Source organism: Geotrypetes seraphini, chromosome 10, assembly GCF_902459505.1.
Source record: "Geotrypetes seraphini chromosome 10, aGeoSer1.1, whole genome shotgun sequence".
NCBI lineage: Eukaryota > Metazoa > Chordata > Amphibia > Gymnophiona > Dermophiidae > Geotrypetes > Geotrypetes seraphini.
The window spans coordinates 193146-217092 of NC_047093.1; the positions used below are offsets into that span (position 1 = coordinate 193146).

Genomic DNA, 23947 nt, shown 5'->3' on the forward strand with positions numbered 1-23947 from the left:
TCTCAACGCTCATAGGCTCCCTGCGCTAAAAACCACTATTGCGGTTTAGTAAAAAGGGAGGGGGGTGGGTATTTGTCTATGTTACTGAGGTGACAGTGCATAGAGTCATCTGCTTTGCGGTTTAGTAAAAGGGGACCATATTGTAAAATATAGACAGCAGTTATAAATTCAGACATATTTTGATCACTAAATTTAAAATAAAATCATTTTTCTTACCTTGTCTGGTGATTTCATGAGTCTCTGGTTGCACTTTCTTCTTTTGACTGTGCATCCAATCTTTCTTCCCTTCTTTCAGCCTGTATGCTTCCTCTCCTCCACACCTCATTCCCTCCCCCAACTTTTTCTTCCTCTCTCCCTGACCTTTCTTTCTTTCTCTCTTCATTCCCCCTTTCTTTTTTTCTGTTTCTCTTCTTTCCTTCTGTCTCCCTGCCTGCCCCCTTTCTTTCTTTCTCCATGCCCTTCCCCAAGCCACTGCCACTGCCGCTGCCATCGGGGAACAGGAGCCAAAACGCCACCAATGGATAACAGGCCCCAAAGCCGACGCCAACGCCACCCCATGCTCTTCCTGCTTCGGGCGGACCAGCATTCCTCTCCTCGACTTCAATTCTGCCGTTGAAGAGGAAGTTCTGCCCAGCCAGCGATTGGCTGGCCCAAACTTCCTCTCCGACAGCAGAATTGACGTCGGGGAGAGGAAGAATGATCGGCAAAGTGAGTCCTGGGTGATCGACTCACTTTGCTTTGGCGAGCTACCGGTCGATCGCGATCGACCTATTGGGCACCCATGCTCTAGGGTATACATATTCAGGGCTTCCAGTCTCTCCTCATACGTCTTCTGGCGCAAGCCTCCTATCATTTTCGTCGCCCTCCTCTGGACCGCCTCAAGTCTTCTTACGTCCTTCGCCAGATACGGTCTCCAAAACTGAACACAATACTCCAAGTAGGGCCTTACCAATGACCTGTACAGGGGCATCAACACCTTCTTCCTTCTACTGACTACGCCTCTCTTTATACAGCCCAGCATCCTTCTGGCAGCAGCCATTGCCTTATCACACTGTTTTTTCGCCTTTAGATCTTCGGACACTATCACCCCAAGGTCCCTCTCCCCATCCGTGCTTCTCTCCTCCCAGCATATACAGTTTCTTCCTATTATTAATCCCCCAAATGCATTACTCTGCATTTCTTTGCATTGAATTTTATTTGCCAGGCATTAGATCATTCCTCTAACTTTTGCAGATCCTTTTTCATATTTTCCACTCCCTCTTCGGTGTCTACTCTGTTACAAATCTTGGTATCATCTGCAAAAAGGCACACTTTTCCTTCTAACCCTTTAGCAATGTCACTCACAAACATATTGAACAGGATTGGCCCCAGCACCGATCCCTGAGGGACTCCACTACTCACCTTTCCTTCCTTCAAGTGACTTCCATTAACCACCATCCTCTGGCGTCTGTCCGACAGCCAGTTTCTGACCCAGTTCACATGCATATTCATTGGGGAAATCCTGAAAACCCGACTAGATTCAGCCCTCAAGGAGGGACTTGGGGATCCCTGCTTTAATGTCTGCATAGGGTCCATTATATTATTCTTTTGTATAAATTTCCTGAACAGAAAAAATGCAATGCAGAGATAAGGAAATCCTAGCTATCAAAAATATAATTACTTTCTATCATAAAGTTGTTTATTTTATGATACACATGTAATGTAATTTGAAACAAAGGGGCACTTTTAATAAACTGTGTTAAGCAATCAGCACAAGTTTTATCATGCAGTAGAGATTAGGCACAGACCTACGCTGATGCTCTATTAAAGCAACAAACATGGTAAAAATCCCACACTACCTGCTTAATGCAGAAGTGAGCATGAGCAGAGTGAAGGAGTGTTCTGCTGTGACAGCTATCGAAAAGGTTATTACCAATGATAGCACGGCTGCATATAGTGCATGAACTGGTATGTGTAGTCACGCTACTGGCAGGCCATTAGCACAATAAGTGGCACAGAAGCGCTCCCCCTCTGTAACACTTCCAGCACATCTGATCTCCCCAACACCTCCTCTGATTTGAGTTCCCCACTCCGAGACATCCTCATGATCCAACCTCACCCCTGGGCAAAAACACCTCTCCTCCAACTGGAATCTTCCCCTCCCCTCACACACCCCTTGTGGGACCTACCAGATGGTCTTTATTGGTGGTCCAAGTAGAAATGGCCCCTCTCTGCTCCCACCTAGACCTCGGCTGGGATCCAAAATGGCCACCATAATCACTAGTGTCAGTCTTCATCCATGGAAGGATGCCCCATAGCAGTAGTATTGTAAGACTCCTGCTAGGGATAATGGAAGCCATTCTGGATTTCAACCAAGGCTTGGGCAGGAGCACAGAGTGAACTACTACTACCTGGTAACACTGACCCAGGGTAATTCTCAGCAGGGGATTGTTAGGTGGGACTGCAAGGCTGTGCACTGCTTTTACAAAGCAACAACTTCCATACTTTCTTGAAAGGACCCCAAAGCACTAATGATCCGATATTTAGATGGCGGGAGGCAGCTTGGCCATTTCCCACGATTGACGGCAAACCTGGAAATTCAATGCTGAACCATATGGCGACTAGAGCCGGTTAAGCTGATAAATTCATCTGCTGACCGGCTAACTTATAATGGCAAAAGACAGACTTATTCTTTATGTGAATCTATCTGGCTACTAAACTTAGCCAATTGGCCAATGAATGTTGACGCTAACCACAAATATTCAGTGGGAATAGGCAGCTATCTCCTGCTGAATATTTGCAGTTAGCCAGCTTAGCACTACTTAACTGTCCAGGAACCATTCCTAGCCAGTTTAATTGAGCTGAATATTGGTCGGTAAATGCCATTTTGACAGCAAATCTGCCCATTTCCTTATAATGTCAGCATATCTGTTTATAGATTTTCATTGTTTAAGACATTTCTGAACTTTCTGAACAGTGTTTTTTCCAGGCTGCGTAGAAATCTGCTGCCTCTGTCCTTAAGCTCTCCTTTGAGTTGAACTGTGTCAAAAGAGCAGATTTCATGGCATTTGCCATCTATATGCAATCAAACTCTGAGAGGGCTCTAGCAGGTGTTGTGCAGTTCAGAAGAAACAGTTTTTTGGGCCATTTATCAACCCGAGCTACTGATATCTTCATACGCACCACTCACCAGTTATGACACCAGCAGTGAGGTAGACCTGAATAATACTGGTACAGAATGAAGCCAGAATCATCCCTGATGCGGCAAAAAGACCTCCAACCATCATGACAGGACGACAGCCAAATCGATTCACGCACACACTGCAAATGGGGCCTTGACAAAGGACAACAAAACAGCAGGATTCAAAATACAAATTGGATCTTCATTCTCAGTTAAAGTCTTCTCTTTACTGACAACAGTTTACAGTTCATTTACTTTCTGAAACACCATGAATCATAAATATTGCATCTAGACAGTTTACAATTTCTAAACTATGTGGGTTAAATAAAGTACAATATAACAGGAAAAAAAAAAGAATGTATTAGAATAAAGTCCATTCCACTGGGGAAAATTAATTCTGAACAAGAAAACAGAATAAGTGAATTTTTTTTTTCTGTTTGTTTTTTTCCTGAAAAACAGAAAGGTGCAGAATAAAATGTGGTTGTTCTGTACATCCACTTGAACGCACAATAGTACAAAACCGGGTGATGATATTTAGCCGACAGCAGTCAGTGGTTTTGAAGCTTCCCTCTGACCTCATTTTGTTTAGACTGCTACAACAATGATGCATTAGTTGTCGAAAGTTAGTCAATCTGACTCATATTCGGACCATAGGAGATCACCGTGATCCCCAGCAATCCACAGAATAATGCTAATTCAATGCCAGTGACATTGAATGTCCGGTCTGTTTTTGGACAGTCGAGACCTAGTTGGCTATGTCAATATTCGTAGGCTAGCCAGCTACGTCTCAAAGGCCAAAAACAGACCCACCTTTTAGGTGGCTGTCCTTGGCTGTCCAACTTAGCAGGCATGCCACTGAATATTGCTGGTGAAGAATCGGCAAAATCCCAGATGCTTAGCCCCGCCCTGTTCCACCCCAAATCCACTCTGTGCTGCCTTTGGCTCTGCCCCAAGCCCCAGCCCCAGCAGCCTCGTCTCATTATGCCTGACCTCCAGGCCAAGTCCAGGGGCCTCCTAAGAGACACGGACATGTGTGACATCATTTGCACATGCACAGAGGCCCTCCACACATGGCCAGAGTTTTCTAAAACCCAGACAACTGCTGGGTTTTGGAAAGTTCATCCAGGCACCAAGACAGTCCTCAAAATAAGACATGTCTGGGTTTTCCCGGATGTCTGGTAACCCTAGTGAAGAAGGTACAAAGTTACCTAGTACTTCTGCAAGTGAAGTTTTCACTGACCTCAGATTCTGAAAGGGAAATTTCCTAGGGAAGAAGGGGCCAAACAAACTCTGTGTTCTTTGGATTCCAATAGGTTGGTTTTACCTTCACTAAGCACTACTCGTGCTTGTGCCCATAACTATTTGCTCTGAACTTTCATGTCCAAGGTTTAAAACATTATTGAAGACATTTTATTTTCAAAAAGCTTTTAATACTTCTACTGATTAATTGCTGTCATAGATTTGGTTCTGTAGCTGCTGCTGGACAACTGCAATCGTAATCTTTGACATAGTTATTTTATTTAAGATTTTGAATTGTTTATTTTATTGTGTGAATGTTCTGTGCTTTTATCTTTTATATTTTGGCATTCTTTTCTTTTAGTTATGTTTTATGGATTTGTAAGTCGTCGTTACTTTGAGCAATCAGGGGGTATGAAGTGTGTAATTACCATAAACTTAAACACTAGGATTAGCGGTAGCAGCAGATGTTATTTTCTGAAAGTGTTTCCTTGTGCCACTGATTGATATGTACAGTGCTAAGTAGCTCTTCTTGGTTCAACCCTCCAGTCACTGATGGGCCCATGCTCTACTCTACTGCGAATCCTGAGCTGAAAGTCAAGTAAAGCCTGCCACAGCATGCCAGTCCCTTTCCTGAGCCAAGCAGACCCACCCAGGCCAGGCACAACTCCCTAACTGCTACTGGCCCTGGTGGTCCAGTGGATTACTGAAACCCTCCGACCCAACCCAACTCTTTACCCCCCACCCAGCTGGACCCAGCTCAGCTATCACTACCTTGGTGATCTAGTGATGTTCAGACCTTGGCCCCTCCTCACTGGTACTCATCATCTAGTACAGCCCCCACCCCTCCACATACCTTAGTCAAAGAAGTAGGTATCCCTTTCTGCTGCCTCCGAACTGCCCTTTCCAAAATGGCAGTTGCCTGCTCCTACCTGGTGCATCCTGGGAAGCACAGGTAGGGCCTAAGTACCATATAAAGAGTTTTTTTTCTTTTTATGGAGCTTTGGCCCCACCTAGTATGAAAGCAGAGGTACTAGTGGAAGGAGACTGTGACATCTCTACTTTTGTGTGGTCTAAAACAGTGCTTCCAGATGTTGGGGTTCATACAGCAAGTCAGGTTTTCAGAGAATCCACAATGAATATGCATGAGAGGAATTTGCATATGCTGCCTCCTTGGAATGCGGACCTCTCTCATACGTATGCATTGTGGAAACCATTGAAGTACAAGTCTATAAGCATTTATTCATTCAGTTTTCTATACCCTTCTCCCAGCAGAGCTCAGAATGGTTTACATAGGCAGATCTTAAAATGTTAGCTCTAACTGATAAATCAGTGCATTTGCAACAGCCCAGTTATTTGAATAGATTGATAACTCCCTTCACATCATCACGAACAATCAGATCACTTAAAGATAATAGACACCACTCTAGAAATCATAATGTAGTAAAAGTGAGCCAAGTATAGGACAATGAAGCCATTGTGACTTCACTGATGAGTTTGGCTCTTATTGGTGGAATGAGGCATTATGACATCACAATACCAGCTCTGGTTATCAGAGGCTGAAACTTTTCACACTACTTATTTATTCAATTTTCTATACTGTTCTCCCTGGGGAGTTCAGAATGGTTTACATGGATTTATTCAGGTACTCAAGCATTTTTCCCTGCCTATGCTGGTAGGCTCATAATCTATCTAATGTACCTGGGGCAATTGGGGGGATTAAGTGACTTGCCCAGGGTCACAAGGAGCAGCGTAGATTTGAACCAACAACTTTAGGGTGCTGAGGCTGTAGTTTTAACCACTGTGCCATACTTTTCCCTCTATGAGGCATGAGATTAGTTGTCTGAAGAGACAAAATAATCTGAAACCTGTTGAGAATCAGCTATACAACGAAACTGAATGAATGTTAGATATTTCCTTTGTTTTTTTTTATGGAGTTCTTTTCTTTATAGTGTGACCAGGCAGACAAGAAGCATGCCAAGGTCCCAGCTAAGCCCGGAGAAAAAGTTAAAAAGAAAACCTGGATGGGATTGTATAAAGGGTGTCCTAAGGGAAATAGGGATGATTCTCAGGTTGACCACCAGGGGGAGCCTGAAATCTCCACGGACCTCCTGGACGAACAGTATCTAGGCCACCACAGGAGGAGCCCTAGAGCTAAGTTGTTCCCTGCTGAGTCAGCCAGGTTAGGGTGTGTCCCTAGAATATATAAACCAGCAGCTGAGAGCAAACAGACAGGCAGGCTAGGTCCCTGAGAGTCTCCTCGGGCCAAGCAAGGGTGATACAGCCTCACCTATGGAGGTGCAGGAAGCCGGAGAAATGCTGGAGGAAGTCTTTTCAGATTATGATCTCCCCATGGAATTGGACAACCTGCCTGAGGGAATAAGTTTTGATGAAGAAGCCATGGAGGTTGGTCTTTCCACCAGCTGCAAGTCCCAACTGGATTGAAACAGTGAGTGTTTTCAGCTTGCTTTGTTTGGAAAAGACTGTTTATTGAAGCTGAACCTTTTTGGGATTTTTGCTTTTCTTTTCTTTACTGTTTAGCATTTTCTGTGAAGCTGATAGTGTCTGTTTGGGAGAGGTTTGCTGTTACCTGGGAGGGCATTTTGTAGGCTATATTGTAGCTAAATGAAAGCAAACCTAAGGCACTCTCCATTGCCTGGCAGTTTAGTGAAAGGCTGCCAGAGGCTTCACTTTGAAGCACTGAGAATAGGGTATCCAGTGTCTTGAACCCTATTGGGTTTTTTTTTTGTTTTTTTTTGATGAACTGAATATCCTGCTTAGGAGCAGGCTGATTTAAATTCTAAGGTGTGCACAAACCTCAGAGGTGTGAAAGAAGGAAAACACTTTGGACTTTATATTTTGAACTGTTTATTGCTCTTACCTTTTGAGTTTGGACTGTTTGAAGTTTGATAGCCTTCTTACCTGTTCTGTGGAACTGATAATTATCCTGACTTTTGTGTTTTGGAAAGAATAAATCTGAGACATTTTGATTTATTACCTTTTTGGAACAGTGTGATTTTTGTTTTCTAATTGGTCAGTTCAGGCCTGCAGAGTGACTCCAGGCCGGGTCACAAGCCATTGCTCTTTGTTAATGTAATCACTAGAGGTGCTGTGGAGTCCCGGGCGGACCACAGTGGTGGTCACAATAGTTATTATTTTAATTGAATTGTAAATCGCTTAGAACTGTTGCATGCTTTAGCGGTATATCAAGTTTTAATAAACATCTTAGACTCTCTGTATGGAAAATACTGGGCAAAAATGAAAGGATATATTGTTTTCCTATTTTTTTCCTTATTTGCATGTTTCCTTTCCTATCACTTAAATAAGACGATAAAAGCTTGCTCTTTTAATCTGTGTTATGGGATGCAGGCAGAGCTTTTAACTCATTGGAAATGTTACAAAGCACTTTTACAAACTATAGATAGAAAGATTATTTTATCATGTTATTTCATTTAGAGACTATTGAGCCGGTTTAGGTGGATAGTAAAAGCCTTTCTTGTTCTCTGTGGGCTGAAATTATTGATTACAGGAATGGGGAAGAGGAGAAAGGGTGGAGGCCGTAACTTGCTGTTCTTACTGTTATCATTGCTAAATTGTCATTTTGGGTCAGATTCAATAAACAGTGCCCAGGTTAGGTGCTGCTAACATACCCTAATTGAAGACGCCTAGCCGAGTTCCATGTAAACCTGTACTAAAATTATGGCAAATCTGGTGCATATCATCACATATTTACTGTATACTATGTATGTTTAACCTGTAACCCGTTCTGAGCTCTTTAAGGACAACAGAATAGAAAACAAATTAAATAAATACCGTATACTGTAGACTTGAATATAAGTCGAGACCCCAATTTTTCCCCCCATAACCCTGTAAGGTTATCTTGAATGAATTGATTACTCAAATCTCTAATATTTTGGAAAAGGTAAAACTGTGGATGTTACAGTTTAGGTTGAAGCTTCATCCTGATAAAAACAATATTTTTTAGCTAGCCCTAATGAAAAAATTCAGGAAACAACTATTCAATTGAAGGGTAGCTTTGAGATAGTGCCAAATTTGAAAATCTTGGAAATAACTCTGGATCGTAGCTTAACTTTTAGGAAGCATAACAGATTGTGGAAATTGAGGACCATTAAGAAGTTTTTTGATATGGAGTCCTTTCTGTATTGTCTACCTTGGATTATTGTAATATTGTTTATTTAGGGTTACCAAAAAAAGACTTTATTAAGACTCCGATTAGTTCTAAATGTTGCAGTCCGTTTGATTTTTGGTCTTAAGAAATATGATCATATTAGTCCTTTTTACGCCAGACTGCATTGGCTGCCATTTGGGGCCAGAGTGTTTTTGAAGTTTGGGTGTATTCGTTATAAGGCTCTTTTTGGATTATTACCCTCTTATTTGGTATCTTATCTGACATTGTCCTATTCAACAAAATGTACCAGAAACTCAGGTATTTTCATCTTCCCTACCCCAAAGGCCTGTCATTACAATACTTTTTTGGACAGGACACTGGAGTATCAGGCGGGGAAGATGAACTCCTGGATGAGTCTGTTGATTGCCCAAACCTATTCTTATCTTACATTTAGGAAATTATTAAAAACTTACCTATTTGATAAACAAGAATGCTGATTTTTTAATTATATATTTATGAAGGTGTTTTATTTCAATTATTCTTTAAATCTAATGTAATGAGTTTGTAATTGTATTTTAACTAATGTCATATTCAACTGATGTATTAGTAGCAGTGTGTTTTTGAAATTGTATTTTTTGCTGACATGTTTCAGTTTCTCTGTTGTGAACCGCCTAGAACTGTTGGTGGGGCGGTATACAAGAAAATAAATTATTATTATTATTATTATAAAGGAGGAAAAATGGTTGATTTGAATATAAGACGAGGGCTTAATATTCAACTGCCATGCCCTGCCAGGATCTGGCACCCAGTGTCTCCTCCCTCATGCCCTCCCCTGCCAGGTTCTGCACTCAGCACTCCTCCCTGCCAAGTTCTGCACCAAGCCCCCTTCCTTTCATGTCCTGCACTCAGTCCCATTCCCTATCAGGCTTTGAACTGAGCCCTCTTCCCTGCCAGGCTCTATACCCTGTTTCATCTTCCTTCCCTGTACTCTCTTCACACTAAAAAGAGCCAACCTCATCAGTGATGTCACAATGGCTTCATTGTCCTGTACTCCCCTCTGCCTTCCAACCCAGCCAGCAGATTAACCCTTCCCCTTAACTGAAACCACCTAGTGGTAGGCCGGGACAGAAGGGAACCCTTCCGTCTCCTGCCCTCGCCAACATTAACAATTACCAACCTCCCTCCCTAACTTGCGTAACTTTCCCCTGGTGGACCAGCGTGTATCCCACACTGAATCCATGCTGCAGATTGCGAAGGTAATAGCCAGCGGCGTACCCGGGCCGGCACACAGGAGCGAGCTTTTCGTGCTTCTAGCCGGCCCTGCACTGCTCCTTGATGGGCTGCTGCAAGAGCTGCGAATCCCGCGAGAACTGGCAGCAACCTATCAAGGAGCGGTGCAGGGCTGGCCGGAAGCACAAGAAACTTGCTCCTGCGTGCCGGCCCGGGTGCGCTGCTTGCTACTAGCTTCGCAACCTGCAGGAGGGGTTCAGGTGGGAAACATGCTGGACCACCAGGGAAAAGGTACGCAGGGGAGGGAAGGAGGGAGTGTGGTAATTGTTAGTGTCGGCCGGGGCAGGATATGGGCCTGCAGGAAGTCCGGGAGGGTTTCGGGTGGTCACTGGGGGATGACTCAAATATAAGATGAGACCTCCATTTTTGGGCCATTTTTTTGGCCCAAAAATCACATCCTATATTCGAGTACATACGGTAAATAACTCAAAATTGAGCAATGAGCTTAATTGGTATGATAACTGACCATGTCATTAAAATCTCATTTATAAAAATTAAAAGCAACTAATTATAAGTTCCATGCAGAACTTGGAGCAGTGCCTAAGCAACCAAATGATGCCTACCTCAAAAGTGGGCATGGCTAGGGGCGTAGAATAGACACGGTAGGACTTATGCATTGTTAGGCGTCTGTGTTAAGTGCCAGTAAACTAGGCTAGAAAAACCCTGGCCTAATTAATATACTGGCACCTAACATAAGGACTAATAATGCTTAGGTGCCACTAGGCATGATTCTGCCAATGGCGTCTAGCGGTTGATCAACAATCACATCAAGTGGTGCCATTCATAGACTCAGACCCTCTAGGTCAAGACTGTTATTGCAAATGAATGGTAAGGGGTGTCAGGCAATGCTTTTTTTTATCTTCACTTCCCAACCCTCTTCATCCTCCCAGACTACCAACACTCAAGCCCCCTCCCAATATGCATCCCTCTATGAAGGGTAGCAAGAGACATGTTAAATCTGACATCATCTTCTGCTGCCTCAGGGCCAAATCTGTGTAAGTCAGTCTCATGACAACAGGAAGTGATGTACATTACCTAGATATACATAGGCAGTATAAAAGTCTTAATAAGCAGAAAGAAACTGAGGATCAAGTGTGGATAATATCATTGTGGCTTGCTCAAACCTAGGGAAAGATGGAGTTAGGGGAAAGAGCTTTGTTAGCTGGACAGCTGGGGCTCTGAAACACATAGCAATCCAACCTGTTTTTTCTTTCCTGTCACTTTCCTATGAAATATGGAGTTTCTTTCTTCTCTGTTCTTTCTGTTTTCTATAACTTAATTAATTTAATTAGAAACTGCTCAGAAGCAGTGGCGTAACAAGGGGGGGGGGGGAAGTCCACCCCGGGTGCAGCCTTAGGGGGGTGCACAGCCGGCCCGGTCCCTATCGCCCTCCCACCCTCCCAGCGAGAGCAGCAAACCTCCCTCCAGTAGCGTCGGCTGCTTCGCGGCTTTCTCCTCCCTCTGACGTGTCACTGATGACATCATCACCGGCAGGAGAAAGCCGTGAAACAGCTGACGCTACTGGAGGGAGGTTTGCTGCTCTCGCTGGGAGGGTCGGAAAGGTTCACTTAGGGGGGGAGAGAGATAGGAGGGTCAGTGGGGGTTCGGCTGGGAGGGGGGAGAAGCGGTCTGCCTCGGTGCTCCAAGGCCTGGCGCCATCACCTTCTTCGGGCAGCAGCAGCTTTTACAATTCGCTGCTGTTGCCGGCTTCAGGCCTTCCTCTCTGCCGGGTCCTGCCTACTTCCTGTTTTCATGAAGACAGGACCCGACAGAGAGGAAGGCCTGAAGCGGGCAACAGCAGTGAATTGTGAATGCTGCTGCTGCCCGATGAAGTTCAGGACACCAGGCCTTGGGTGACAGAAGGAGAAAAGGAAGCAGAGGGGGAGAGAATTGGGGAGAGTGTTGCTGTACCCAACTGGAGGGAATGAAAGAAGATGCCAGGGCTTGGAAGGAAGAAGAGATGCCAGGGCATGGAGGGAAGGAGGAAGGTATGCCAGATCAAGGGGAAAGGAAGGGGGAAAGGAAGGAGGAAGGTATGCCAGATCAAGGGAAAAGGAAGGGGGAAAGGAAGGAGGAGATGTCAGAGCATGGAGGGGGAGGGAGAGATGGAAGAAAAGGAAAGGAAAGAAATGCCGGGAATCAGGGAAGGGATGATGCCAGACCATGAGGTGGGAAGGAAAGAAAGGAGAAGAGAGAGATGCCAGAGCATAGGGGAGGAGGTGGTGACAGAGAGAGATAAACGGAGAGGTGGCAGAGTTGAAATCAATCATGTACAAAGGAGAGAAGGGGCACGGGATACATAGTTTATGGAAAGAGCATAGAAAGAGGGAAGATGCCATATGGGAGAGAGAGAGAGGGTGCACACTGGATAGAAAGAGCACAGAGGGCAGTGAATAGAAAGGGCTAGATAGAGGGTGAACAGCAGATGGAAGGGGTAGAGAAAGGGAAACAGACACTGAATGGAAGTGTGGCGCAGAGGAAGGACAGCTGCTGAATGAAAGTGTGAGGGAAAGGGGGAGCAGATGCTGGAAGGAAGTGAGGAGGAGAAAGAAAAAAAAGGGCACATACAGGATTGAGGGAAGAGGATAGAGTTAGTTACTGGAAGGGGTGAGGGAAAGAGGTTGCAAGCTATAGGTAGACACAGTGAAAGAGGGAATTTGAGGACTGAATAGTAAAAAAGAATTTAGACAGAGGCAGAAAATAAATTGAAAAGGAAGACCAGGACAGGAGGAAGGGAGCGGAGAGAGATGCCAGAGCAGGAGGGAAGGAGAGGAGACAGATACCAGACCAATGGGGGTGAAAGGAGAGATGGAAGGGGGAGGCATACAGTTTCTGGAAGGGGCATAGAAGGAGAGAAGATGCCATATAGGGGCAGATAGATGGCAGACAGTGGATGGAAGGAAGAGAGTAACAAGAAGATGAGGAAAGCAGAAACCAGAGAAGACAAAGGTAGAACAAAAAATTTCTATTTATTTAGTCAGTAGAAGGAAGAAGGTGTTGATGCCCCTTGTCACAATCCTATCCCTAAAGTGCAGCTTTCGCCAGGGCAGGCTATTGTTAAACCTGGCCCGGTGATCCGGAGGGCAAACCACGGGGATAGGATTGTGACCAAGCCTAGGGAAAAACCCAGGTTTCCCTTTGTAGCAGACAGGTCGGATCTCCAGGGAGGAGAAGAGGAGAGTTGGGACAGCCCACAACAGCCCCAGAGAAACCTTTCTTTCCCTGGGGATCATCAGCTGAAGGGGATAATTAGGCTCCCAAAGGCAGGCAGGGAGAGTAAGCCAAAAGCTCCTCCCCTTCAGAGGGCAGGGCAGTTTCCTCTGACTACTTTGGAGGCTGCTCTAAGGAGAAAGAGGGCAGTCCTTGCAGAGCCAGCCAAGGAAAAGAACCCTCCTGAATGTACTCCTGAGGGAAGAGACTGGGAAATGCAGGAGCCTGATGCTGACACGGTGGCCGGGCAGTTTACTGGGGAGGAACCCATGGAATGTGTTGAAAGTTCCAGTCTCTCTGAGGAAGACCTTATGGAAGTTAGTTAAGTGACAGGTCTAGAGATTGTTTGTTCATTTTCCCTGTTGAGCTTGAGGGTTGTGCACTGCTTAGGAAAAGGGTGGTTGTAAGGAAAACCCCATTGCAGGACTTGTGCTGGCTGTATCTGCCCTGCTTGAATTAAGCAGCAAGAAAAAAAACAAAAAAAAAAAAACACGTTTTTTTTTTCAAGTTTAAATGAGTCAGCTGAAGTTGAAGCTGACTGATTGGGTCAGGGTTGTGAGGGAACCCAAGGGAAGTAAGTGGGGAAGAATTCACTATACATCCGGTTGGGATAGTGGGGCCATTATTGGCAAGTCTGTTATACAGATTAAGTTAGGTGAATTCTCTTGCTTCCCCTCCCCCTCACCAACTCCTGAAGAGCTGGCTGGGGAAGAAGCCAGAACAGCGACAGGCTTGTGCACCTGAACAGTTTCAGCGGTGCAGAGAAATTGGACTTGTTGTGCCAGTGAAAAGAACTGTTTACACTCTTTTATTTTTTCCTTTGACGTTTTGATGCTTGACTACTTACCTGATGAAAGGACTGAGTGGTTGCTTTTGCCTTTTGAAACCACTCCAGCCTGAGTTCCTAAGTTAAAGTATTTGCTTTAAGAGTGTGTATTTGTGGAGCAAGTTATTATGCCAAGCTAAACATTCTCACCATCAAATAAAGTGGATAATTCATGTTTGATAAACATTGACTCATTTTTGTTTTGTTTTGCTTCACTGAGAAGCTAGTGAATAGAATCCAGCAGGACCTCTCTCAGTTGGGGAGGCACGTCGGAACAGTTTACAAGGAGCGGGGCCGTGGTGGCCTGGACTACCGGTACCGGCCTGGCTACACCCTGTACAGGTCATTGGTGAGGCCCCACTTGGAGTATTGTGTTCAGTTTTGGAGACCGTATCTGGCGAAAGACGTAAGAAGACTTGAGGCGGTCCAGAGGAGGGCGACGAAAATGATAGGAGGCTTACGCCAGAAGACGTATGAGGAGAGACTGGAAGCCCTGAATATGTATACCCTAGAGGAAAGGAGAGACAGGGGAGATATGATTCAGACGTTCAAATACTTAAAGGGTATTAACGTAGAACAAAATCTTTTCCAGAGAAAAGAAAATGGTAAAACCAGAGGACATAATTTGAGGTTGAGGGGTGGTAGATTCAGGGGCAATGTTAGGAAATTCTACTTTACAGAGAGGGTGGTGGATGCCTGGAATGCGCTCCCGAGAGAGGTGGTAGAGAGTAAAACTGTGACTGAATTCAAAGAAGCGTGGGATGAACACAGAAGATTTAGAATCAGAAAATAATATTGAACTAGGCCAGTTACTGGGCAGACTTGTACGGTCTGTGTCTGTGCATGGCCGTTTGGAGGAGGATGGGCAGGGGAGGGCTTCAATGGCTGGGAGGGTGTAGATGGGCTGGAGTAAGTCTTAACAGAGATTTCGGCAGTTGGAACCCAAGCACAGTACCGGGTAAAGCTTTGGATTCTCGCCCAGAAATAGTTAAGAAGAAAAAAAAAAATTTAAATTGAATCAGGTTGGGCAGACTGGATGGACCATTCGGGTCTTTATCTGCCGTCATCTACTATGTTACTATGTTACTATATTGCTTTAGGAGACATGTGTCACTGTTTCTGTGGTATTGCATTGTATGCAGAGTCCAGCTTCTTGCTGGTTCAATTTAACCTTTGTCTATGTATTTCTATTTTATCCCCCCTTTCACAAAACTGTGGAGCGTTTTTTAGCGCCAGCCGTGGTGGTAGCAGCTCTGATGCTCAGAATTCTATGAGCATCAGAGCTGTTACCACCGTAGCTAAAATCCACACTACAGTTTTGTAAAAGGGGGAGGGGTAAGTTTGTGATGACATTCCATACTAGGTGAAGGTGTTTTCTGTGTTCTGTGTGTTCGAAAGACATGGTTTTCTGTTAGGATTGACTGCAGGATTGATCTGTACTAGTCTGGCTTGTTTAGTTTTACAATGGGTGTATTGCTGTTGTACTTAGTACTGGTAACGTCCCGTTGGACTGGAAGATGGCTAACGTCATTCCACTCCACAAGAAAGGCTCCAAGATGGAGACAGCAAACTACAGACCGGTGAGTCTCACATCAATAGTGTGCAAACTAATGGAAACTCTAATCAAACGCCAATTGGATACAATCCTGAACGAGGAGAATCTACGGGATCCCCGTCAACATGGATTTACTAAGGGAGATCCTGCCAATCCAACCTGATCAGCTTCTTTGACTGGGTGACGAGGAAGCTGGATGTTGGGGAGTCCCTGGACATTGTATACCTGGACTTCAGTAAAGCATTCGATAGCGTACCACACCGCAGGTTGCTGAGCAAGATGAATTCTATAGGATTGGGTGACACATTGACGAAATGGGTTGGGAACTGGCTTGGAGGTAGGCTTCAGAGGGTAGTGGTGAACGGCACCCCCTCCGAAATGACGGAGGTAATCAGTGGAGTGCCGCAGGGCTCGGTCCTGGGCCCGATCCTATTCAACATCTTTATAAGAGACTTGGCAGAAGGGCTGCGAGGTAAAATAACATTATTCGCCGATGACGCCAAACTAAGCGATGTAGTGGGCAAAAGCACAACAGACATAAATTCAATGTCCAACAACATGATGCACGACCTACTCCTACTGGAGTGCTGGTCTAGGTCCTGGCAACTTAGCTTCAATGCCAAAAAATGCAAAGTCATGCACCTGGGCAGCCAAAATCCATGCAAGACTTACACCCTTAATGGCGAGATCCTAACAAGAACTGAAGCAGAACGAGACTTAGGGGTGATCGTCAGTGAGAACATGAAGACTGCCAATCAAGTGGAGCAAGCTTCATCCAAGGCAAGGCAAATCATAGGTTGTATACGCAGGAGTTTCGTCAGCCGTAAGCCTGAAGTCATTATGCCATTGTATAGACCCATGGTGAGGCCCCACCTAGAATACTGTGTGCAATTCTGGAGGTCGCATTACCGTAAGGATGTGCTGAGACTGGAGTCGGTCCAGAGAATGGCCACCCAGATGGTCTCGGAACTCAAGGATCTCCCGCACGAGGAATGGCTGGATAAGTTGCAGCTGTACTCACTCGAGGAACGCAGAGAGAGGGGTGACATGATCGAGACATTCAAGTATCTCACGGGCCGCATCGAGGTGGAAGAAGATATCTTCTTTTTCAAGGATCCTGCGGCAACAAGGGGGTATCCGTGGAAAATCAGGGGCGGGAAACTGCACGGGGACACCAGGAAATTCTTTTTCACTGAAAGGGTGGTTGATCGCTGGAATAGTCTTCCACTTCAGGTTATTGAGGCCAACAGCGTGCCTGATTTTAAGGCCAAATGGGATAGACATGTGGGATCTATTCACAGAGAAAGGTAGGGGAGGGTCATTGGGGTGGGCAGACTAGATGGGCCGTGGCTATTATCTGCCGTCTATTTCTATGTTTACTTCTCACTGCAGTATGCAAGATGTTGCCTTTTCCTAGGTACTCATGTGTGACGTGTGGCTTGTTACTAAAAATCATGTTTTTCGTACAGATGGGGGGGTGCCAAAAAATGATGTGCCCCAGGTGTCAAACATGCTAGGCATGCCACTGCTCAGAAGGTAACTGATGGGCAGTTTAGGAAGTAATGATTAAACTTGAAACTTGAACAATAAGTCAGGATAAGGAGGGAGATCAACATTCGCAGGTAGGAAGGGTGTGAGAAGAGAAGAAGAAAGCCTCTTTAGAGGGAGGGAGAGAGAAATGGGGGAAGCATGGAATGTTGCTACTCTTTGGGTTTCTGTTAACAGAATTATGTGCAAAAAAGCTAACATTTGGAAGGAAGGAAGGCAACACTAGCTTGTCTTCCTTCCTTCCAAATGTTAGCTTTTTTGCACATAATTTATTTATATTAAGATATTTTAGGTATATGTATGCCCTAGGCACAAGCACTTTAGTTTATACCCATATTTTTCTTCATATTTTACAATCCATTAATTGAGTCTTTCATACCTTAAGGTCTTTTAGGCACATGCGCTTCATGCACTTTAGAAAGTTTTCCAACGTTATAAATTTATTGAATTTTAATATAATATAATATGAATTCAGCACATTAAAATGAATTAATAGTTTAAGTTTTTCAATACACGTGTTGCCTATTGTACTTTTTAAAAAGCATATATTATAACAACAAAGTTACTCATAATTATAATAATAGTTAAATAAAATTAGTGATAACAATAATCTTCAGCGAATATGAATAAAATTAAGTAGATTAATTATTTCTTCAGTAGGGGGTGGTGGACATTGATGATTACAGCAATATACAAGATAGGAACTTGTAATGGTATATATCATAAAAGGTTCCAAATACTGAATTTATGATATGTCCACCACTATTTTCTTCAAACACTCAATAGGGATTGTGACTTAATATTTTTATGAAGATATTTTTAGATTTGATTTAGATTTGATTTAGATTTGATTTGCTAGATGCTATCATGGCTTTGATTCAGTCATTAATATTGTTAGAGTTGATTGTTTAATCACTCCATTTTTTGAATTATCTTCCCTTCTATCTTATTCTGTTAACAATTACTTGATCTACAGGATTGATACATTATTAAGGCCCTACAATATATTAACTCTTTGGGTTTCTGCCAGGTACTTGTGACCTGGATACTGGGCTAGATGGACCTTTGGTCCAAGTTTCCAAGTTTATTTATCATTTGATATACTGTCTATCAAGCAGTAGCTAAACGGTTTACAATAGGCATAATAGGCATGTAACTCCATTATATTTGAAATTCCATTGGCTACCAATGAAATCTAGAATTACATTTAAAATCCTGATGCTGGCACCTAGGGCATTATTTGAATCGCAACCATTATATCGCTCTAATCTAGTGTTATTTTACACTCCTAGTCGCTCATTGAGATCTTTAAATGACAATAGAGTAGCTGTTCCCCATATCTCAAAGGCTCACCTTGCCTCAACCAGAAATGGTGCAGTTTTCTACTTAGTTCCAATATTGTGGAACAATTTACCAGTAGAGTTATGGAAGGAAGAATCATTTCAAAATTTTAAGAGACATCTAAAAGCACATTTTTTTCAACTGGCTCTCCCGAATTGAATAATGGAATGGGAACCGCAATCTGCCTTAATTTGTGTTGATTTGGGTTTATTTATTTCATATAACAGTTTTAGTGGATATGTTTTAGAAATGTTAATTTCTTTGATGCTCTCAAGCTCTGCCAGTAACGGATCTGTGAAATATATTAAGACCTGCACTAAAATATGACGCTTTGCTATCAGGCCGCTTCAGAGACTTTTCTCTCTCTTAAATTTGTTTTATTTTATTTTTAATTTTCTATTTCTTTGATTTTTGATCTTGGAAATGTATTATATGTTGATCAGGTACTTTAGCTAGATTGTGAGCCTTTGGGACAGATAGGGGAGTTTTTCTCAAGTACCTAATTTCGTTTTAGTGTCATACATTATAAACCACTTAGGTCAGTAAAATGCAGAAGCAGTAGAGCAAATATTAAATAAACATAAGATAAGAAAAATAAGGAAAGAAATTAAAACCAATATCAAGTATGATATAATAAAACTGGGGTTAAAAACAGACAAGAACAAACAGGGTCATGGGAGAGAACATTGGGGAAGGTACTGGTAGCTCCACTGACTGACTTTTTCAACGAGTATCTAGAGTCGGGAGTGGTACCAGAGGACAGGTGAAAGGCGGATGTGGTCCCTCAGGAAGGAGGAAGTAGGGAATTACAGGCCAGCAAGTCTGAATTCTGTGGTAAGCAAATTAATGGAAACACTTTTAAAACAGAGAAAGGTCAAGTTTCTGGAATCCTGTGGATTACAGGACCGGAGGCAACATGGATTCACTAGAGGTAGGTCTTGTCAGACAAATCTGATCAATTTCTTTGACTGGGTGACTAGAGAATTGGATAGAGGATGCGCGCTAGATGTGGTGTATTTAGATTTTAGCAAAGCCTTTGACAGTGTTCCATACAGACGTCTAATAAATAAACTGAATGCCCTTGGGATGGGTCCCAAAGTGACGGGCTGGGTCAAGAATTGGTTACGTGGAAGGCAACAGACAGTGATCAATGGAGATCGCTCTGACTAAAGGGATGTTACCAGTGGTGTGCCTCAAGGTTCTTTTCTTGGGCCTGTTCTTTTTTTTTTTTTAAGTTATAAAAAGTTTTATTTAAATTTCTTGGTTACAATGTTTTGGGCCTGTTCTTTTTAATATTTTTAGAAACAATATTGTTGCAGGGCTGTCAGGTAAGAAATGCCTCTTTATGGATGATACCAAAATCTGCAATAGAGTAGACATGCCGGATGGTATGAATAACATGAAGAAAGACCTGGCGAAGCTTGAAAAATGGTCTGAAATTTGGCAGCTAAAATTTAATGCTAAGAAATGCAAGGTCATGCATTTGGGCTGCAAAAACCCGAGGGAGCGGTACAGTTTAGGGGGTGAAGAACTTATGTGCATGACGGCAGAGCGGGACTTGGGTCTGATGTATCTGATGATTTTAAGGTGGCCAAACAGATTGAAAAGGTGATGGCAAAAGCTAGAAGGATGCTAGGTTGCATAGGGAGAGGAATGGTGAAAATCTGGAATGACCTTCCTTCAGACATTAGAACTCTCTCTTCATTGACTCATCTTAGAAAAACCTTAAAAACTTATCTGTTTAAGAAATATCTTACAGATAACTGATAAAATTCTTTAGCTGATAATTGTATATTGATATCTACTGATTCTTCCTCTTCTATTATTGTTTATCAATCTCTTTAAGATTGTGTTTTGTTAACCAGTTTGAGTCCCTTAAGGGAATGACCCGGTATATAAGACCAAGGATTAGATTATGGCCAGTAGGAAAAAGGAAGTATTGATGTCCCTGTATAAGACTCTGGTAAGACCTAATTTAGAATATTGTGTACAATTCTGGAGATCGCTCCTTCAAAAGATATTAAAAGGATGGAGTCATTCCAGAGGAAGGCTACTAAAATGGTGTGTGGTCTTCATCATAAGGCGTATGGGGACAGACTTAAAGATTTCAATCTGTATACTCTTGAGGAAAGGTGGGAGAGGGGAAATATGATAGAGACATTTAAATACCTACGTAATGTAAATGCGCATGAGTCAAGTCTTTTTCATTTAAAAGGAAACTCTGCAATGAGAAGGCATAGGTTGAAGTTAAGAAGTGATAGGCTCTGGAGTAATCTAAGGAAATATTTTTTTACACAAAGGGTGGTAGATGCGTGGAATAGTCTCCCAGAAGAGGTGGTGGAGATAGAGACTGTGTCTGAATTCAAGAGGGCCTGGGATAGGCACATGGGATCTCTCGGAAAGAGAAAGAGATAATGGTTACTGCGGATGGGCAGACTAGATGGGCCATTTGGCCTTTATCTGCCGTCGTATTTCTATGTTTCTAAATAAAATAAAGTAATGAGGAGGGAGTGGAAAGTCACAAAAGGGAGGGGGGTCGCTTCTTAGGAAACGTTTATAGTTCTTTTTAAAGAAGTGAGGTCTCAAATTCCATACGCATCCCTGAAGAGAAAAGTTTTAACTTTGAAGCAAAATTTTCAAGAGAAGGTTCTAGCTTAATGTCTAGTGGTAGAGTGTTCCAAAGCAAGGGTGCGGTAACCGATAAATTGGCCTTTTGGGTGGTATCACAGAATAGTTCACAGTCAGAGGGGATTGCCAATAAGTTCTGATTATTGGATCTTAGTGTTCTGGAGGAAGAATAAGGAACCAAATGTTTATCAATAAATGCTGGATTGTGAGTTTGTTTAGTTTTGTATGTGAGGAGAAGTATTTTAAAGGTGATGTGATGTGTTATACAGTTATTTACAGATATTTTATTTGATATACTGCCATTATTAATAAAAAGTCAAATCAAAACGATATACAATTAATAAAAACAATGGGCAATCAAAGCGGTGTACAGTAAATAAAAACAGTGGGCAATATTTAAAATAAAAATATAACAAGGGGGAAAGTACACGAACAAATTAACCAAACTAGACACAAAAGGACAAAAGAGTAGGAAAGGTTTACAATATCTTAAGGAAAAGATACAAGCAGGACAGGAATAAGAGGGTAGGATACAGAAAGAATATGAAAAAGAAAAGTAAAGTAAAGATAAGCGTAAGATAGTGACTACCTGATCACTAGTAATATGAAAAAGTTACAAGGAAATTAACTACCTAGTCAGAATTAGGGGAAAATATTGCAGAGATAAAGACTCTGTAGTCTCAAGTCATGGCAAAAGTTGCGAAGTGACGAACTAGGTTCAAATGCCATTTAGAAATAATAAGCCTTCAAGTGAGACTTAAATGACTTCAGCCAATGGACATCACGAAGGAGGGGGGTAATGTGATCAAATTTCTCAGCTTTGTTATTAAGTTTGACTACTGTATTTTGCAGAATTTGAAGTTGTTGAATGTCTTTTTGCTTTATGCCTTGATAGAGTGAGTTACAGTCTACAGTCTAAGTGATATTACTAAGGAGTGAATGAGTATGTTTACAGATGGGGGGCCCAAAAGCGATATGATTGAGCGCATGAGTTTTAGTTTGAAGAAGCATTTCTGAACAACTAAGCTGATCTGTTCGTGAAAGGTTAAATTTTTGTCCAGGATTAGCCCCAAAAGTTTAATTTTTTTAATCCATTTGAATCAGTATGCTAACTATGCTGATCGGTAGAGTAAAATCTTCCTTTTCTGAGGTTGGGAAAAGTATGCCTTTGGTTTTAGTGATCAATACTAGTATGTTTTCATGAAGCCAGGTGCTGATTTTTGTCAGCTTAGTGTTTATTTCTTGAATTTCATAGGTGACTTGTGGATTGAGAGGGTGAAGCAGTTGGATGTCATCAGCATAGGTGAATACCATGAATCCTATTCAGTGTTAGTAATGGGGCTAAGATATTGAAAAGCAACGGTGGGTTGGATGTTTTGAAGGGTGGATGCCCTGCAAAACATCTTAAGATCTTTGTTTCAGTTATCGGCAATTAGACGTTTTACAGAGAAAAATGTTCAAGTGCCAATTTTTGTGTTTTGAAAATGCCCCTAATAGTTTAATGAGAATGAGTCAAAAGTGGTTTATTACAGGCCAGTCTTGCCTTAACAATTTATTGGGTGTTTTGAATGTGTAAAACAAGAGTAAAAGTGAGCCTGATGATGAGAACTGAGATGGGAATTCAGCTGTCCAGACTGAGACATCAGGACTAGAGAATGATACGGTGGCTGTTACCCGCAGCTAGCCGCAAGTAACCCGCCAAAACGGTGGGGGGAAAAAGTGCTCACTGCATGGAGCGGTGAATGGCTTTTTCTCCGCATTTAAGGGATGGAACGCGCGTGGCCCCTACCTCCTTCCTACCTACCAGCCACATCTTTCTCCCTCTCTCTTACTTTCTGGCATGTTTTACAGTGTTCAAGCCGCTGGAGCCTGCCTGAAATCACATTTGTCTGCGGGTGGAAGCTTCTCCTCCGATGCAACTTCCAGTTGTGTCAGAGGAGAAGCTTCCGCCTGCAGACGCACGCAACTTCAAGCAGGCTCCGGTGGCTTGAACACTGTAAAGTAAAACGCGCCAGAAGGTAAGAAGGAGGGAGATGCTCGGACCGCGTGAAGGGTGCTGAAGGGCGGTGGAAAGGAAAGGAACAGACGCTGAAGGGGGGTGACGAGAGGGAAGGTTGATGGTGGAAAGGAACAGATGCTGAAGGGAAATGGGGAACAGAGAGTGGGGAGAAGATGCTGAAGGAAAATGGGGAACAGAGAGTGGGAAGAAGACGCTGGAAGGGAAGAAGACAGAGATGCCAGATTATGGGGAGAGCGGAGGGAAGAAGATGGGTGCCAGACCAATTAGGGGGGGTGAAGGGAGAGATGGAAGGGAGAGGCACAGTAACAGAGCAAATGGAAGATGCAGACAGTTGATGTAAGGAATTGAATGAGGAGAAGATGAGGAAAGCAGAAACCAGACAACAAAGGTAGAAAAAAATTCTATTTCTTTTCTTTCTTTTTTTTTTTTTTTTGCTTTAATATAAAGTAGTATATTAGTTGTGTTGATAAAAATTTATAAACAAAGCCCTGCCAGCTGAACATCTCTTTCTCTAGTTCAGCAGCCAGAACTTTGATTTATAAGGAAGGAATAAGCTAAATATTGCAGTACTGAGGCTTGTATGGATTCTGCGGAGACAGTAGTCGCGGGGATGGGGTGGGGCAGTGACAGGGACGGTGGTTGCGGGGACGAGGATAATTTTTTCCCCCCGCATCATTCTCTAATCAGAACATAAGAATAGCCATACTGGGTCAGACTGGTTCTCCTCATATTTCCAGGATCGTAACTATCGAGTAAACTTTGACAATTCAATATCTTCTACTATCACCCAAAATCATGGAGTCCCCCAATAGCACTTAAGGATGCAAGTAGCACTTATATGGTAGTATAGTAGGATTTTGGTAGACTCACACTTTTCACCATAAATGTAGTGGTTAGAGTGAGGAGGGAGTCAGGAGAGGAATAGAGCAGGCTTTAAACTAAGAAGAAGGGGAAAGCCGACAGTCGACCGGGTGTCGATGATTTGGAATAAGGTATCCCGAGAA

General features: G+C 43.0%; 1 protein-coding gene across 3 annotated transcripts in view; it reads right to left on the reverse strand.

Moving 5' to 3' along the window:
- The window catches only part of SLC16A3 (solute carrier family 16 member 3), a 133719-nt gene that overhangs the window by 34631 nt on the left and 75141 nt on the right, over positions 1–23947 (reverse strand). For all 3 annotated transcript variants that reach the window (XM_033961476.1, XM_033961477.1, XM_033961478.1), the window contains exon 3: positions 3170–3313. In XM_033961476.1, coding sequence (XP_033817367.1) covers positions 3170–3313 — 144 coding nt within the window. The remainder of the gene's footprint in view (positions 1–3169; positions 3314–23947) is intronic.